At 39.8% G+C, this 16178-nt stretch overlaps 1 protein-coding gene across 4 annotated transcripts in view; it reads left to right on the top strand.

The window, feature by feature from the left end:
* Positions 1 to 12454, top strand: part of SMAD2 (SMAD family member 2) — a 193306-nt gene extending 180852 nt beyond the window's left edge. For all 4 annotated transcript variants that reach the window (XM_030192921.1, XM_030192920.1, XM_030192922.1 and 1 more), the window contains 2 exons: positions 1150 to 1294; positions 11707 to 12454. In XM_030192921.1, coding sequence (XP_030048781.1) covers positions 1150 to 1294; positions 11707 to 11830 — 269 coding nt within the window. In that variant the 3' untranslated portion in view covers positions 11831 to 12454. The remainder of the gene's footprint in view (positions 1 to 1149; positions 1295 to 11706) is intronic.
* The last annotated feature ends 3724 nt before the right edge of the window (positions 12455 to 16178 follow it).

The following is a 16178-nucleotide window of genomic DNA, read 5'->3' as shown; positions in this document are numbered from 1 at the left end:
GCGGAGTCATTTGGAAGGAAATCAAGTAATCAGACCAAGAAACAGGTAATGTTGCAAAATTGGAAAGAGAGAAGAAATCCGGGGCGCTAGTACAAGATCCAGAGCGTGTCCCGCAATATATGTTGGAACCTGTACAAATTGCTTAAGATCTAAAGAATTTAATAATGCTAAAAAGTGCCACCTTGATGATGAAGTGTCATCCATATGTACAGTAAAATCACCAAGAATTAGAAGATTCAGGTACTGGACCACGGTGTCTGCCAAAGATTGTAACAGAGTCTCGCTAGCGGTGGGCATCGCAGGTGGTCAGTAGAACAGAAGTAGATGGATAGGGGACGAAAAATGTAATTTTACTAACACTTTTACTAACAACACTTCAGAATAGCTTAGGTGTAAAGCTGAAGTTCAGAAGAGGGTGCCCCCCCTCCCAACCTCACCTTTCCTGTGGAACCTGACAGGGCTTGGGTTCTACTTATATATTTCTACTATAAGGCTTGGAGGATTTTGGGACATAAAATTCTTGTATTTCCTGACCTAGCCAGGGCCACACAAGTGAGGATAAAGGCCTTCAAGCCATATGTTTTGGCCCTGGGAGGAACATTTTTCCTTCAATATCTGAGTAAGTGTGTTGTAAAGATTGAAGCTAAGAATTGTGTTTATGGACCCAATTCATCTAAAGAATTTTCTCTGGAAGCAAGGACTCTGCGCCTATAGTTATGTCCTCACCTATATCAGTAATTGATGTAAAGTAAGCTGTCTCTTGTATGTTTATCTGCCGATACTTGTTTGAGAGATTTCCCTTTTTTTTTTCCCTGATAATGGAAGGTTTCCCCCACCTTTTTTATTTTTCCTGTTGCCCCTTTCTTTCCTTTTTCCTTGAAATATGGTTTATCATACTCTTATTCTAATATAGATGTCTTTGGGTTTTTTTTATTCTTTTTTTTTTTTTCTTCCTTGTGAAATTTCTTTTGAAGTAGGGTGTGTTCTGTAATCAAGTGTAAACTTGATGTTTATAAAAATTTGGATAAATAAAAAGTGGGAAAAAACTGTTACAGCTCTAGACATTTCTGATTGGTCTTAGTCTGTCCTGTGAGACTTGCATTTGAAAGTATCATTTTTCATTCGTGTTTCTTTGTTACATTACTGCAGGCTGTAACCTGAAGATCTTTAATAACCAGGAATTTGCTGCACTTCTGGCACAGTCTGTGAATCAAGGCTTTGAAGCAGTTTACCAGTTAACTAGAATGTGCACCATAAGAATGAGTTTTGTTAAAGGCTGGGGTGCTGAATACAGGTATAATGTTCTCTTTTCAAATGAGAATTTCAAGTGTAATTTATATTAATTTTCCTGCCATATCATAATAATAATGTTTTCTATGTACTTCCTCCTTTAATAGATTACAAATGCTTATTCATTATTGCATGCAATTGATTTCAGCTATTCAAGTACAATAGAACAGATTTTCACCATAAAGAACATATACATTACAGCGGAGGGGTTCTCAAACTTTTCATGAGAAGAGCTACATAAAAACATTTTAAATTGCTAAGAGGACCCATTTGTGGTGGAGAGAGGGGGTGAGCCTTCCCAGTGGGCTATTACTACTACTACTTAGCATTTCTATAGCGCTGCCAGGGTTACGCAGCGCTGTACAAGTTTAAACATGGGGAAGGACAGTCCCTGCTCAAGAGAGCTTACAATCTAAAGGTAACAAACTATGTAGTAAGTGTAGGTATCATGAATGGAGAAGGTGGTTAGGCGCCAAAAGCAAGGGAGAAGAGATGGGCTTTGAGTAAGGACTTGAAAATGGTCAGGGAGGGCGCATGGCGTATGGGCTCGGGAAGTCTGTTCCAGGCATAAGGTATGCGAGGCAGAAGGGGCGGAGTCGAGTTAGCGGTGGTGGAGAAGGGTACAGATAGGAGTGATTTGTTCTGAGAGCGGAGGTTACGGGTGGGAACATACGGGGAGAGGAGGGTAGAGAGGTAATGGGGGGCTGCAGATTGAGTGCACTTGAAGGTCAATAGGAGAAGCTTGAACTGTATACGGTAGCGGATCGGGAGCCAGTGAAGCGACTTGAGGAGAGGGGTGATATGAGAGTATCGGTTCACGCGGTAGATGAGACGTGCGGCGGAATTTTGGACAGATTGAAGGGGGGATAGGTGGCTAAGCGGGAGGCCAGCGAGGAGAAGGTTGCAATAGTCAAGACGAGAGGTAATGAGCGAGTGGATTTTATGATGCTGGGATAGGGACAGTATTCCTAGGAATCTCAGCAACATTTCTATATTTATCAGAATTGAAATAATATAGGATCCCTTGCTTTTTCCCCTCCCTAGCATATGACCACATCTATCATCCCTCTGACAGGGAACTCTGTAGTCATGAAAACAATGATGAAATTCTTGAGCTGGTACTTCTCTGGAGATCTTGTGCATTTCCAGACAGCACAGAGGAGGTGTCTGCCTATAAACTTCAAACATGCTTGAGATATAGGCAAATAATTTCTAAGCAGAAAAGAGGCATACATAAGAATGAAGACTGTAACAATGTTATATGGGGTATGATAGTAAAAGATCAGAAAGGGTGCTTAATTTTCAAATTGAGAGGCACTAAATTGATAAAGTAGGAATGATAAAAGGTGAGAGCTTCCTTTCGAAATGCATATTTTGTGAGGACAAGCAATATATACAGTCCTTACGTGGAGTGATGTCATTCAGTGGAGCCCAAGGCCAGAGCAATGTTGGGACTCCAGAAATTGAGCATGTGCAAGAGTTTCCATGCCAGTACCTTTGTGTAGGGTCCTCCTTTTTTCTTCTGCAGCATCAATACAAGCTAATGTTTTGGTGTCTTGAGTATTCTAAAATTGTTTTAAAAGCCTCCTTATTTTTCACCTTGAGTCCCCCCCTCCCTTCACACTGGTCAGGTTTGTCATTGCTTTACTGTTATTTTTCACTTTGAGTCCCCCCCCCCCCCCTCTCCTTTTTTACACTGGTCAGGTTTGTCATTCAGTGCATTTTATCTAGCAAAAAAGGTGCCTGTACTCAAATGCTAGGCCACCCTTCAGGGGTGGGGTGATCACTGAAGGACCCACCACACAATAGCCAGGGCCCCTGCAACCAGTCACAGAATCTGTGACAAGGAAGAATTGGTGTATAGAGCCTGAGCTCTTTCATTAAAACTTGCAATCCATGGGTCAATTTTAGCAGACAATGAAAAAGGTGCCGGTACTCAGTACCCCCAAGTACCCCCTCAAAAAAAGCCCTGGTTTTTAAACTTTTTTACTTTGCATAGCCGTGGTTTGAAGTGATACTGGTGTATCAAAAAGCATTGGTTACATTTTTTTAACCTACCTTGGTTTCATCATGGCTATTTTTCTTGTGTCTTAAAAACATAAGTAAAGGCTAGTGGCTTCATGAAGTGCACTCAGTCCAGCAGTATAGTGAAGTGCTGGATAACCATGGATTATGTCTTCCCTGTCTGGGGCCTAAGTTTGGTATCCCTAGTTGTGCCTTTTTTTTTTTTTTTTTTTTGTCATATATTTGAATATGGAGAAGCAATTGGACTTCCCTGAGTCTGATACAAGTCCCTTGGCCTCCCAAGGTCTTGAAGTTGTGGTAGATGCTAGCATCAAATAATCTTCATTCTGCCTTGGTCACTGAGAGATAACAATGCAGAGCGACAAGCAAAGTTGAAAAAGCATTATTTTGTTAATGATAGATCAGGGAGATTTGGTGATCATCTGCATCTCCATAGAGAAAGACGCCTTGAGTCTGGGGGATCATGCTAGCATTTGAGAGTCCAGGTCGCAGACACCGATACACTTCTAGGGAGCCCCTGTTCTAGCTTGATGAATTCAGTAATGTAGGTTCCATAACAGATCATAATAGGCTTGTAAGAAATCCAGGACTGGCCTGAAATCTTCCTTTTGGAATTGGGTAATTTGACATCTTCCTGGTTCACATAGGCAGAGCTTCTCTGCCTCTCCTGCCCTCACCCCTATATCTTTAGCCTTGGCAATAGAGGAGCAGATGGACTAAAAAATCTAGGAAGCACTGAATCACTGAATTGCCATCTTAGAGATATCTATATATTGGTTGCATCAGTTGCGATGTAGATGATGATTTAGCCAATCTTGGAAACTGGTAATGCCTAGAGGCATTGTATCAATGCAAGCTTAGTTACTTGTTAAATTTGACAGCTCGCTTTTTATAACTATGAGAGATGCAATATACAATAAAATATTTTAAAAAAACTTTAACAAAACCAACTGTACAACATATAAACAATATTTTAAAAAAATCGAAACCTTAAAAGGATACATTTAAGTCAATACTTGTTAGGTCCCTGCAAAAAACAAGATAATGGATAAATATTACACAAGTCTATTGGTTAAGCATTCCAACATTCTATTGGTTAAGCATTCCAACGTTTAGATCCTGTGAAAGAAAAGCTGCTCTACTCTGAAGAGCAAAGTATTCAAAACGTGGCATTAGTAATAAGATGACAGTTTGTTGCTAGTGTATCATCTTCATGTTATGTCTGGAGCTGTGAGACCTTGGACCACAGTGGGAAGGTAGACTGTGGTTGACAAGTCTCTGCCTGGAGAGTGTGCTTGCTCAAAGAAGTCACTCAGGAACAGCCAGAGAAAAGTCTTTGAAGAAGACAAACGTTCTCAGGGTCAAGGCAAGTGCAACTTGGGATCAGCGACTCAGGAACAAGGCTCAGCGTCGCAGGAACAAGGTTCAGATGCGAAGGCAGGGAGACGGGCCTCAAGGTGGTGGTAAGTGTGACTTGAGCCGTGACGTCAGCCCAGTGCGTCTCCTGACGGTTGCTGACGGTTGCTCCATGCTCCCGCACATGTGGCCAAGGCATGTTCACACGTCCTAGGAGTGACGCATTGAGCGATCCTGGAAGTGGCACACAGGGCACGGCAACGCTGAAGTCTTGGTAGGACTGTAAAATAGGCCTGTATCAGCTTCCCAGGGATCTGACCTAACTGTAAAGAATTCACAACATTAAGCCAAGAGGCAACAGCCCAAATCACTTATTTTATCAGCGGTGAGGGTATGGGATTATCAAAGGAGTGTACAAACAAAAATAATAAAACAAAACACCACCATTGTTTTAAGACCCTTGTCTAGTGAAAACACTTAGACTCTGGACCGTTCAAACACCCTACTGCCAGCTCCGAGCTGGTGGTAGGTTTCCAGCGTTAGGGGCAGCCTTCTTTCCTGCGCTGTTCTCTGAGCATAAGAATGAGTACTTAATGACCACCTTAAACATCCGTTTGCATTTAAATATCATCGCTCATTTTTGGCAGGTAGGTTGTTTCTGGCGCTGGAGCCCTCTAAGTGTGTTTTGTGGCTTAACACCGGCGCTATTCTGGTGCTTATCGCCTCTAGCTGTGGGTGTTAGCTTCTGAGTATCAGGGCAAGAGTAAATAGCTGGATGAAGCAATATAATAAGCACATCTATACATATTGGAAATCTCCTTACTAAATTCTTTCAGGATAAGGTTGATCAGATGTCATGGAAGTAGTAATTTGGGTGGCTTATAGCTTGTCTGATAAGTCTGAACAGTCTCTGTGATCCTTGATTTGGTTTGGGGAACTAGAACATTAAAAAAAAAAATTCTTGGCGTTAATGGTAAAAGGTGATATGGGTCTTAAATGGTCTGAGATCAGATACAGATTGAGACTTGCTCCATTTTCACTCCTTTTAATACATAGCCTATATGATGCTAAGGAGCCCTCTTGTTTCAATACTACATGTACCTACTGGAGCTAAGGTATTATAGGCAGATCTAAATACCATGTTTCATCTCTCCACCCTTGTTTTCTAAGGATAAATCTGACTCGTCCCGAGGGGCATTTAAAGTTTGTTCTCTTCAGTTGTACTTTGTAGCATTCTTAATATTTATATAGGTAAATGTAACTTTTCAGAGAAAATTGAACCAACAATGGTTTATCCAAAGTAATGATGATGTAGAGGTATTAATGAGACTAGCTTATAGCACTCTTGGGGTGCTTTGTGAGCCAGAGGTATTCTCTGAAGAGGAGGGTTCAAATGGCTTGCCATCAGATGGTTTTTTTTTGTCTACAACTAACCAGCAGTTTACACGCTGTTCTTTTTCCATAGACTACAGAGAGGCGTATCATTAACGGGTTATATATCTTAAAAGGGTCTTTCTAAAGACCATTTAACCTGCAGACTGATCGATTTCGAGTACCAGAATCATTTAAGACTCCTGAGGCAGGCCTGTGGCCGAAACACGGTACTGTGTCGAGTCTGTGAATAAAGTGGTACTTTATACATCAGTATCCCGTCTCCCTGGAGTCATTGGTCCACTTCCCTCTAACTTTTTTTTTTTGTTCTATAGCAAGCAGCAGAACCTAGATCAGATCTAGGTTCTGCTGCTTGCTGTAGAACAAAAAAAGACATCCTGGAACACACATTAAAAAAAAATCTCAGGTAGAAAACATGTTTTATATGGAATTTCATTTTGAGCCAAAGGTGGTGAAGGATTTCAAAATCTTTTCAAAAAGGTGAAGAGTGTTTAAAAAGATGGACTCAAGCAGAAATGGAGAACACCAGTATGGCAAAACTGTTTTATTTATCCCCGTCTCCACAAGCTTTGACCCCCATCCCTACCCCTTCCCAGCAAACTCAAACTCCACTGCACTAGTTCCATCATTTTTGATAAGATAGTCACTTGCTTTTTGTAGGAATGAGATTTTGTACTGTTGTAGGAATGAGGACAAGCTTTGTCCCTATCTTATCCATTCTACATATAAGCCTTAGACACACAATTTAGAATTTCAGCATCTGCCATTGCTGAAAGGCTTGCATGACTGAGAGCCGCTGGGCTTTAGGAAGGCATGCATACTAAATTGCTAGAAAATTTAGATAATTAAGGATACTTGTACCTCTTTGCAATATTGCACTGCTTTAGCTTGAGTCTACATTATCCTTTAGATGAATAGGCACAACCCAATATAAAGGAAGTTTCAGCTATAGGGGAAAAAAAAAAAGATTTCTACCCTTCTCCAGACAACTGCAACAGGCCCCGTATCAAACTTATGCTGGGCCTCATTAGACAGAGAAGATAAAGCAAGTTTATACTTTGTATAGGATGTTTGTCTGTCTTTTATAATTCAGTTTTGTAAACCACCTAGGACCCTTTTGAGGGGGGGGGGAGGGGGGATTTTGCGGTATATAATGGCGATCGCCATTACGGAACAATTTAAGCCACATTGAGCCTGCAAATAGGTGGGAAAATGTGGGATACAAATGCAACAAATGTACATCTTAGTTAAAGTAAGAAGCTGCCACTGTTAATCCATATAGCCCTATTCCTTTTGATTGGATTTTCCAAACACTAGTTTAGTTTGATTTATATTCTGCCTGATTACCTATGCGAATACCAAAAATTCACATATATAATTTTTTTTTAATCGCATTCATAATTAAAAAACAATAAAAAGTGCAGGCCCTGCCTATTTCTATAGGGTAAGATCACCCTTTACAATATGATTATCACTAAATGGATCTACATTTAGAAGTCCTCCCTTTGTTTTTGTTACATCATGATGAAATGGCCTTATCATTTGCTCGTATACTTTTTATGGAGAGGTTGTTCTTGTCTCTCCATCTCCCACACATATTTACCTTGTATTAAGGGGGGCTTGGGGATATTGAATGTTAAACTGTTCTTGGTAGCTAGCTGCTCACGACGTTTGACTGATTGGTTCAGGGGTACCACATTTGTTTTCAGGCACTACTTACAAGTGCAGCCTTTTGTTGCCACTCCATTTCAGTTTTTGGCTTCAGATCCCTCCACATGCTGTTCGGACGCCAATGTATTTTGCTCCCCTTTTTTTACCTTTACGCAGGGCATGAAGCTGGATATGGAAATTTTACAATTTTAAATCCACAGGTATCTCCTTTCTTGTCCCTGTCGGGTAATCAGGCTTTTACAGCGGGGAGTTCCTAACCATTGTTTCATCGTTGGAAAGGCGAAGGAATTTTCTGTCTTTCATTTGCTGACTGAGGAAGGCACTCTTAAACCCTTTGCTGATCTGCGAGTTGGCCATAATTTTCTTTTCACTGATCAATATGTGTACATCCAGCTACATCACTGTTTCTACTCTTCCAAGGGTTTCTTTGTTCTCAGAAGTGTGGGAGACTTTGTTGGAAATATTTGGTTTAGGTTCTCAACTTTTACTCCCACTCAAGTATTATCATGGTCATCTGTGGAAAATCCTACCTACTTTTGCTTGCTTAGAAGTGGTCTGTGGATTTGGATTTTTCTTTACAGGGTGCCCAAGTGCAAGCGTGTTTGCTCGTTGTCTACAAATTTACAGCGAGTGCAACTCTTTGGGAATTACAATTCAAGTTTGTCACGCGACTTTATATTTCCCCACACAGAGCATTCCGTGCTTCTATTTGCTGTGTGGAATACTGTCCCAAGTGTTCCGACTCTGGAGCCACACCTAGGTCACATGGTTTGGACTTGCCATACTGTATTACACTTTTGGAGCCAGCTGTGCACTTATGTTTCTCAATTTTGGCAATTAGCTTGGAAGCCTACTCCTTTGTTGTTATTTGGCAGACAAAGATGGACCGTGCAGGTCTTTTTCTGCCGTCATCTACTATGTTACTATGTATGCTATGTATTTGAAGTGTGTCAGTTATGGGGCCCTGCCCCAGCTGCTGTGAGAGACTTTTTAAAGCATGCGTCTCTTTATGAGGAAAAAGACTATTCTTGGCAAATGGCTTACGCCAGATTCCCCTACAGTAAGACATTGGAGGTCCTATATGATCATACTGAGCACACTAGAGCGCAAGGATATTTGTGATCTGTTTTGGTTAAAGGGGACTGATACCTCAGACTGGTCTCCATTTTGGGACACTTTGACCTCACTTGCTCATAGTAGAATATTGAATGGCTAGCACACTAGCACATATTGTGAGGACACTAGAGAGTGGTTGGGAGTGTGGGGTTGAGTTGGGTTGTCTCTTTGTATTTTCTGAACTGTTATTGGTATTGTGGCCTTGTGCCTTTTTCCTTGGTGTCTTGTATTCGCACTAAACTGTTGACCATCTTTCTTTGATATTTCTATAAAAATATTTGAACAAAAAATAAAAAGCAAAATCAAAAAGACACAACTATAAACTGCTCATCAAATGTTACCTTGTACTCCTGTCTTCAATTTTGAAATATACTGTATAAGCCTACTACCTTATAACTCTAAAACAATTCACAAAAGAGATATGTTTTTAACAGTTTTTTTTTTTTTTAATTGACTGGTGTCATTTATTGTCCTAGAAGTTTATGCGATAAAACCGAACCTGCAATTGAAAATGTTCTCTGACTGGTCTTTTTCAAAAGGCACTGCCTGCCCTACCTGTAGAAGGTCAGGTGCAGTTCTTTCTGCAAGAATGGCAAATAACTTATGTTGGTACTTAGCGATGTCACTAAGGTCCTCCCAAGGACTTTCACTAACTACACCCTCTCCAAAAGACATTACACGATGTGATACCCGCAAGCGAGCCTTCTCCAAAGTAGCCCCCACACTCTGGAATGCATTGCCTGAAAGGCTCCGCTTAACACAAGACTATCTGTACTTCAGGAAGGAAGTGAAAGCTTGGCTATTCAACCAAGCCTTTAATGGAAGAAGTAACTAACTTGTTAGTCTCTCTCTCTCACACACACACACACACACACACACACACACACACCCTGTTCTGCGTGGGTCATAGCATACTGAAGGGTTCCAGCCTGCACCAGCGTTTATATTGCTGATGTCACAGGAACAAGTTAGAATATCTGCCTCCATCGCTGGTAGGGGGATACATTCTGATTGGACTGGTCTAGTAGAGTTCAAGGAAAAGAAATTAACACATATGAACTCTCTCATAGCCTCTATTACCATTTTTATCTGAGGAGACTACCTGAAAGGAGTCCAGGATCTCTCCACTTCTAACCTGGTCTGCTAACAGGGTATTCCAGTTCACATCTGAGCAACATATCCCTCTTAATTGCAACTTTACTACTACTTAACATTTCTAGAGCGCTACTAGTGTTACGCAGCGCTGTACAAATTAACAATTAAGGACTGTCCCTGCTCAGAAGAGCTTACAATCTAAAGGACGAAATGTCAAGTTGGGGTAGTTAAGATTTCCTGAGAAGAGGTGTAGTGATTAGGTGCCGAAGGCGACATTGAAGAGGTGGGCTTTGAGCATTGATTTGAAGATGGGTAGGGAGGGGGCCTGGCGTATGGACTCAGGGAGTTTGTTCCAGGCATGGGGTGAGGTGAGACAGAAAGGGCGGAGCCTGGAGTTGGAGGTGGTGGAGAAGGGTACTGACAGGAGGGATTTGTCTTGAGAGCGGAGGTTACGGGTAGGGACGTAAGGGGAGATGAGGGTAGAGATGTAAGGAGGGGCTGCAGATCGAGTGCATTTGTAGGTGAGTAAGAGAAGCTTGAACTGTATGTGGTATCTGATTGGGAGCCAGTGAAGTGACTTGAGGAGAGGGGTGATATGAGTATATCGGTTAAGGCGGAAGATAAGACGTGCGGCAGAGTTCTGGATGGACTGAAGGGGGGATAGATGGCTAAGTGGGAAGCCGGTCAGGAGTAGGTTGCAGTAGTCAAGGCGAGAGGTAATGAGAGAGTGGATGAGAGTTCGGGTGGTGTGCTCGGAGAGGAAGGACACTTTTTGTGTCTTTATCAAGTTCTTTGTCCACTCATCTACACAAGTGCAAAAATTTCAACTAGTCAGATTGGACCACTTCAGTGTTTATTTGCTAACATTTACTATGTTACCATTTGTGCAGTACATTATTTTGTAGGAATGTATTTTGCTTTTATTGCTGAGTTATAAATGTGCAGCGTGGAAAGTTAGTAAGCCCCTTTTCAACTCATCCTCATGTGAGTTGGCATGACATAAGCAGTGCATTCAACTGTAGAAAGTAATAAAAATTTTTAGGATCTAGCCCAGAACTTCCTAGATCTGATCTGGGCATCCCCACAGCTAGTTGGGTGTTTACTAAATGTCCACAAGTAAAATACATGAGAGAAATTTGCATATGCAGGGTTTCCAATGCATACAGATTTCTCATGCATATTCATTGTATAGATCCTGAAAACAAGACTGGCTTATAGGACAAGTTTGGGAAGCCTTTCTCTTTCCAGCACTCGGTATTTTGTAGAATCATAGTGACTACTCAGCTGTGCTCTCTCCTGTGGTGGCATTATCTGTTTTTGTTTGTTTTTTTGCCATTTTTATCCCACATGCCCCCAGTGTGATTGGATTCAATGTGGCTTACAGAAAAAGCAGATGAACTAATTCTTACAAGTAAAAAGCCTAGGACATGAGGAACAGATTGGTGATAGAAGCAGTGGATTTTTTTGATCCCACATTTCCCAACGTGATTGGATTCAATGTGGCTTTCAGAAAAATCAGATGAAACAATTCTTACAAGTAAAGTAAAAAGCCTAGGACATGAGGAACTGATTGGTGATAGAAGCAGTGGGTTGGATAGGTACAGAGAGAGAATACATTCAGGATTTTGGGAGGAAGGGGTTAACATTTATGATGAATTAGTACGACTCGATTCATTAGATAAAATAGGTATTGTTTTTGGTGTGATATAATTTTGTTAAACTGTGTAAAATAACTTTTTTATTTTTATTTTACTTACCTAGACGGCAAACGGTGACAAGTACTCCATGTTGGATTGAACTTCATCTGAATGGGCCTCTGCAGTGGTTGGACAAAGTATTAACTCAGATGGGCTCCCCTACAGTTCGTTGTTCAAGCATGTCCTAAGCTCCTCCTTCAGATGTTACCAGTGGACTAAATATAATGTCCCATCAGACTTGGTTTAACAATTCATCTGTCATCAGTGTTTTGTGTGTGGTTCCCATGAACTGTTTGTTGTTCAAAGTCAGAAGAAAATAGCAGCACTTGAGGTCCTGTGAACTAAAGCACCTTGTTGGATTTTCTTTCCTGTGCTCTTGACATCTTTAGATTACCTTTTAGCGCAAAAAGATTGCCTCCTAAAGAGGAAGAGGGACTATTTTAAAGACTTTTTGCTGTTTTGTTTTACTGGGCATAAATTGAGTGTCCTTTATCAGTAACATGAGAAGTTCTTATGTCCATGTTCAAAAGTGTATCGTGTTCTCCAGAATCTTTGTATTGTGCTGTTTTACGGTTCTGACAGCTATGTACTGCTGCTTAAATAAGGCAAGTCTTTTCATAACATTACAAATATGAATTTACTCCTTTCGTTTGATTAGATATTTCTCTCCAACACTTAAGTTGTCCTGGTAAAGACATACATTCACTGTCACATAACTCATTTTATGCTGCCTGGGTTTGTTTTATTTTAAGGAACAGTGGCTACAATTAAATATTTTTATTTGTTACATTTGTACCCTACATTTTCCCACCTATTTGCAGGCTTACACAGTACCGTAGAGGCGTTAGCCAATTCGGTTGATAACAGATACAAAGTTATATTGTGGTCAGAAGAGGTAGTTGTGGATCAGGCATCAAGGGTTTAACTTTCAAAAGCTAGTATATCTTTCTGTGATACCTGAAATATGAATTCTCATTATTGTAAATAAAATTCTAGTGTGCTTTTCCTTTTCAGTTTATTGATGACCCATTCTGTTGATGGAAGGTTGAATATGTAATAGTTGTACCAAGATGGGATCAGAATTCTATAATTATGTATTCACTTGCAAACATGGGTTTGCAACTTTAAATTATATTTTCATATATTGTTAGTTATTTCCTTAAATTTTTGAGGTTGATTCCATTTCACAATTAGTTTTGAACGTATGACTTTGAAATCTATATATCAGACAGCTTTTTAATCTTTCACAATGTTCTGTAATCTTGAGAGCTTTTCATTTGAGTGGCTTTATATGACTTAGCTAAATGCCAGACTTTGTGTAAGAGTAGTTGCTTCTGCCAAACCTTGTGAGATAATGTTTTATGAAGTCTGACTGTTAGGGAAGGACTTGACACTCTCTTTTTTTTCAGTGCATGTTATTGTGAACCCTTGGACACTACATTATTTTGAACCATATTAAATGTGTCTGGGCATGGGAAAGGTTTGCAGAAAGATTGCTGAAAAGGGTTATTTTTCCGGTTTCAAATTGTGCATTTAGTAACTTTTTTTTTTTTTTTTTATTCAGCTAGCTGTCATTTTATTGTGGCAGTAACAAAATTGTCTTCTCAATCTTTCTTTATTCCCATTTTTCATTTATGCACTGGTACTGTACTTTGTAAGTACAGGCTAGTGAAAATGATAAGCTTTCAGAACAAAAATATGGCCAGTGTTAAAGCTGCTTCACCTGTTGGCTGAGATGGACAGTAGTGATTTATATGCCATAAAGATTAGAGCATAGAAGCAATACCAAAAATAAAACCGTTCTGAATAAAAATGAGCTAGAGTATAAAAATATTGGCAAAGCATTTAACAGTTTGTGAGCTAGTTTTACCAGTAGAGTTCAGTGTATTGGTAGGACTTGTAATAAACCTAAGATATAAGCTTAATGTGCGTTGCAGTTGCCTAATATGTGAATACACTAATAAAAGGGGTTTTTTTCTCATGGTTGGGTTTTGTTTGCAGAGTTGCTTTTTTTCTTTGAATTACAGTATGAATGTGGTCAAACTGTGTCTGAAACTAATATATTGGCTTTCTCAACCATTTGAAATGATTCAATTCCCTGCCAAGATATAATAGGGGGTTTATTATAACTTCTGCTTTCTGAGCAGGTTTGTTTGACTTTTTTTTTTCTTCAAATATTCTTTATGCAAATTCCTGGCTTCTGAGTGAAGCCTAATTCTTGGTTTGATTGTAGAGTGTTATTGTGTTAAGTGTGTGAAAAGGCAGAATACCAAACTGGGTTTTCAAATGGTATAAAAATGTTTCTAAATATATTTTTCTAGGCTTGCTTTTCTGAAGTTGGCTGTGAACATGATTGTTTATAGCTATTCTGCATTCTGTTTTAGATTCTTTAATTTATAATTTTTCATTTTGTATTTATCTTTTCATTGCTTTTAATTCTTTTTTTTTTTTTTTTTTTTTTTAGGGCTGCATTTTTGTTAAAATTTGTCATTGTAATTAATCGCGCAGTTAAAAAGGTATGATGTCACAAGGACCTGCAGTAAGAAAAAAATAACATACCTTTAATCGTGCAATTAAAATGTTAAAATGCAGTCCTAATATTTTTCCCATTAATCACTGGTGGTTCTAAGGTGGTTCTAAGCAGTAGTACCAGAAAAAAACAAAATCCAAACACACTTGAGAATACAATTACATAAATCAGAATCAAAACACACATTTGATAGTAAAAGCAAGCACAATGGCAGAAGGCAGATAAATAAGATCAATTAAATACAGTATAAATACTACAGTAAATACTTTAGGTCCCATTATACATTGAAACCAGTAAACCTAATCTCAGTAAAAAAAAAAAAAAAGTAATTAAAAAAATCAAGACCTGAGTAAGGTATTAAGGGCCCTTTTACCAAGACAAACTAAAAAGTGAGTGGTGCTGTTGTCAGCACCTGGGTTTTCTAAACACTGTGGCCACATAGCATGGTGGTAAAATGGCCGCATTTCTGTATGTTTCTTTAATGGCCACACATTAATTTCCCTATTAGTGCATGGCTATTACCATAGGAGCCCTTACTGCCACCTATTTTGTTGGCGCTAAGGGCTCCTGCGCTAACCTTGCAGTAATCAAACAGCTTGTGGAGCCCATGCTACCCGATTAGTTCAGGGCATGTCTACTCTGCCCGTAGTCATTTAGAAATAAGACTAACATAAGTGTTTTTGGAATAAAAGTTATTTGCAGTAAGAAACTGAAACAAATATACAAAAAACAAATGTTTTAAATTAAGGACTAAAATTTAATAAAAATGGACTCTTCAACATTTTTGTCTAATTTGATTTTTTTAGAACCACAGTTATTTTTCTCTCTGTTTGTGTTACTATTATGTTTATTCCACAGGCATATTGAAGTAAAGGGACAAATAATGGTTCTTGATTTTGTGACCTTCACACCCAAACTGGACAATAATAGACAAAGGAGCAGTTAAAGGTAAACGATCTTATAGCTTTAAAAATTAGCAACACAGCTTTAAAACAGATATGCCACTTAAACAGTAACCAATATCAAACATATAAATGGCAAGTGACCGACTCACCTGCAAATGCGCAGTAGAGACTTACCTCTCTGTCCCGCCCTCGCGTCAAGACATGATGACATCAGAGGGCGGAAAAGAGAGGGAAACTGAGTCGGACTGTCGGACGCTGTCGCTGGAGCCTGGAAACAAACATCGCGCGCACCAACCTCCACCCTCATCCCCGCCGCTGCTCCCGCCCACCTCCGTATCGGAGCGGCGGTGAGGAGGGTAGCTGGAAATCTTGGCCGTTTTAACGGGCTTAACGGCTAGTAATAGGTATGTCAATGATGTATGTGCATACATTTTTTGACAAATTAACTAACATTTTCTATTGCCATCAGATAAACTTTGATTTTGATTTTTCATGTATCTGCTTCTTTGCTCAAATTGCAATATCATATCAGTGACAAAACTAACTGTTGTAAAATAGTTCTGAAAATCATTTTGTCTTAAATGGGGCTTTAACTTTTGGAGAACTTTAAATGATTTATACACAGTTTTGGACAACCTGAAATTTAAAAGTCAAATGGGGTGGAGAGAGGGGAACACTGCTGTTGGAGCTTGTGAAGGTGGAACTGTCACTGTGTACTAGAGGAGCATTCCAGAATCATCGTTGAGCAAAAGAGGTTAGTCAACCATCCCAAATCAATACCCAGTGGGTGACAAGCATGCACCCAAAGGGGTATGACCAAAAGGGAACATCCCAGTGGAGGACTGCTTGGAAATTAGCCAGAGTCCATGTGATTAGGAATATGGAGAAAAGGGAAGAATAAGCTCAGAACCACAGGTTAGTGTTCACAAAGTGAGTGTGTCTATGGACCAACTTATTACAGTGGCTCGAGGTTGAATGGATACCTTGGGTTAAAATCCACTTTCACCTTCAGATTCCAGGTGGTGCTTTAACCGTTAGTGGGCCTCCCCACCTCTGCCTCCTACAACCTCCTTTTCGGATTCCCAGCTAGTAGATTCCTTG

This window comes from Microcaecilia unicolor, chromosome 2, assembly GCF_901765095.1.
Source record: "Microcaecilia unicolor chromosome 2, aMicUni1.1, whole genome shotgun sequence".
Taxonomy (NCBI): Eukaryota; Metazoa; Chordata; class Amphibia; order Gymnophiona; family Siphonopidae; genus Microcaecilia; species Microcaecilia unicolor.
Note: the sequence above shows the minus strand (reverse complement) of the source record. Positions and strands in the feature narration are given on the sequence as shown.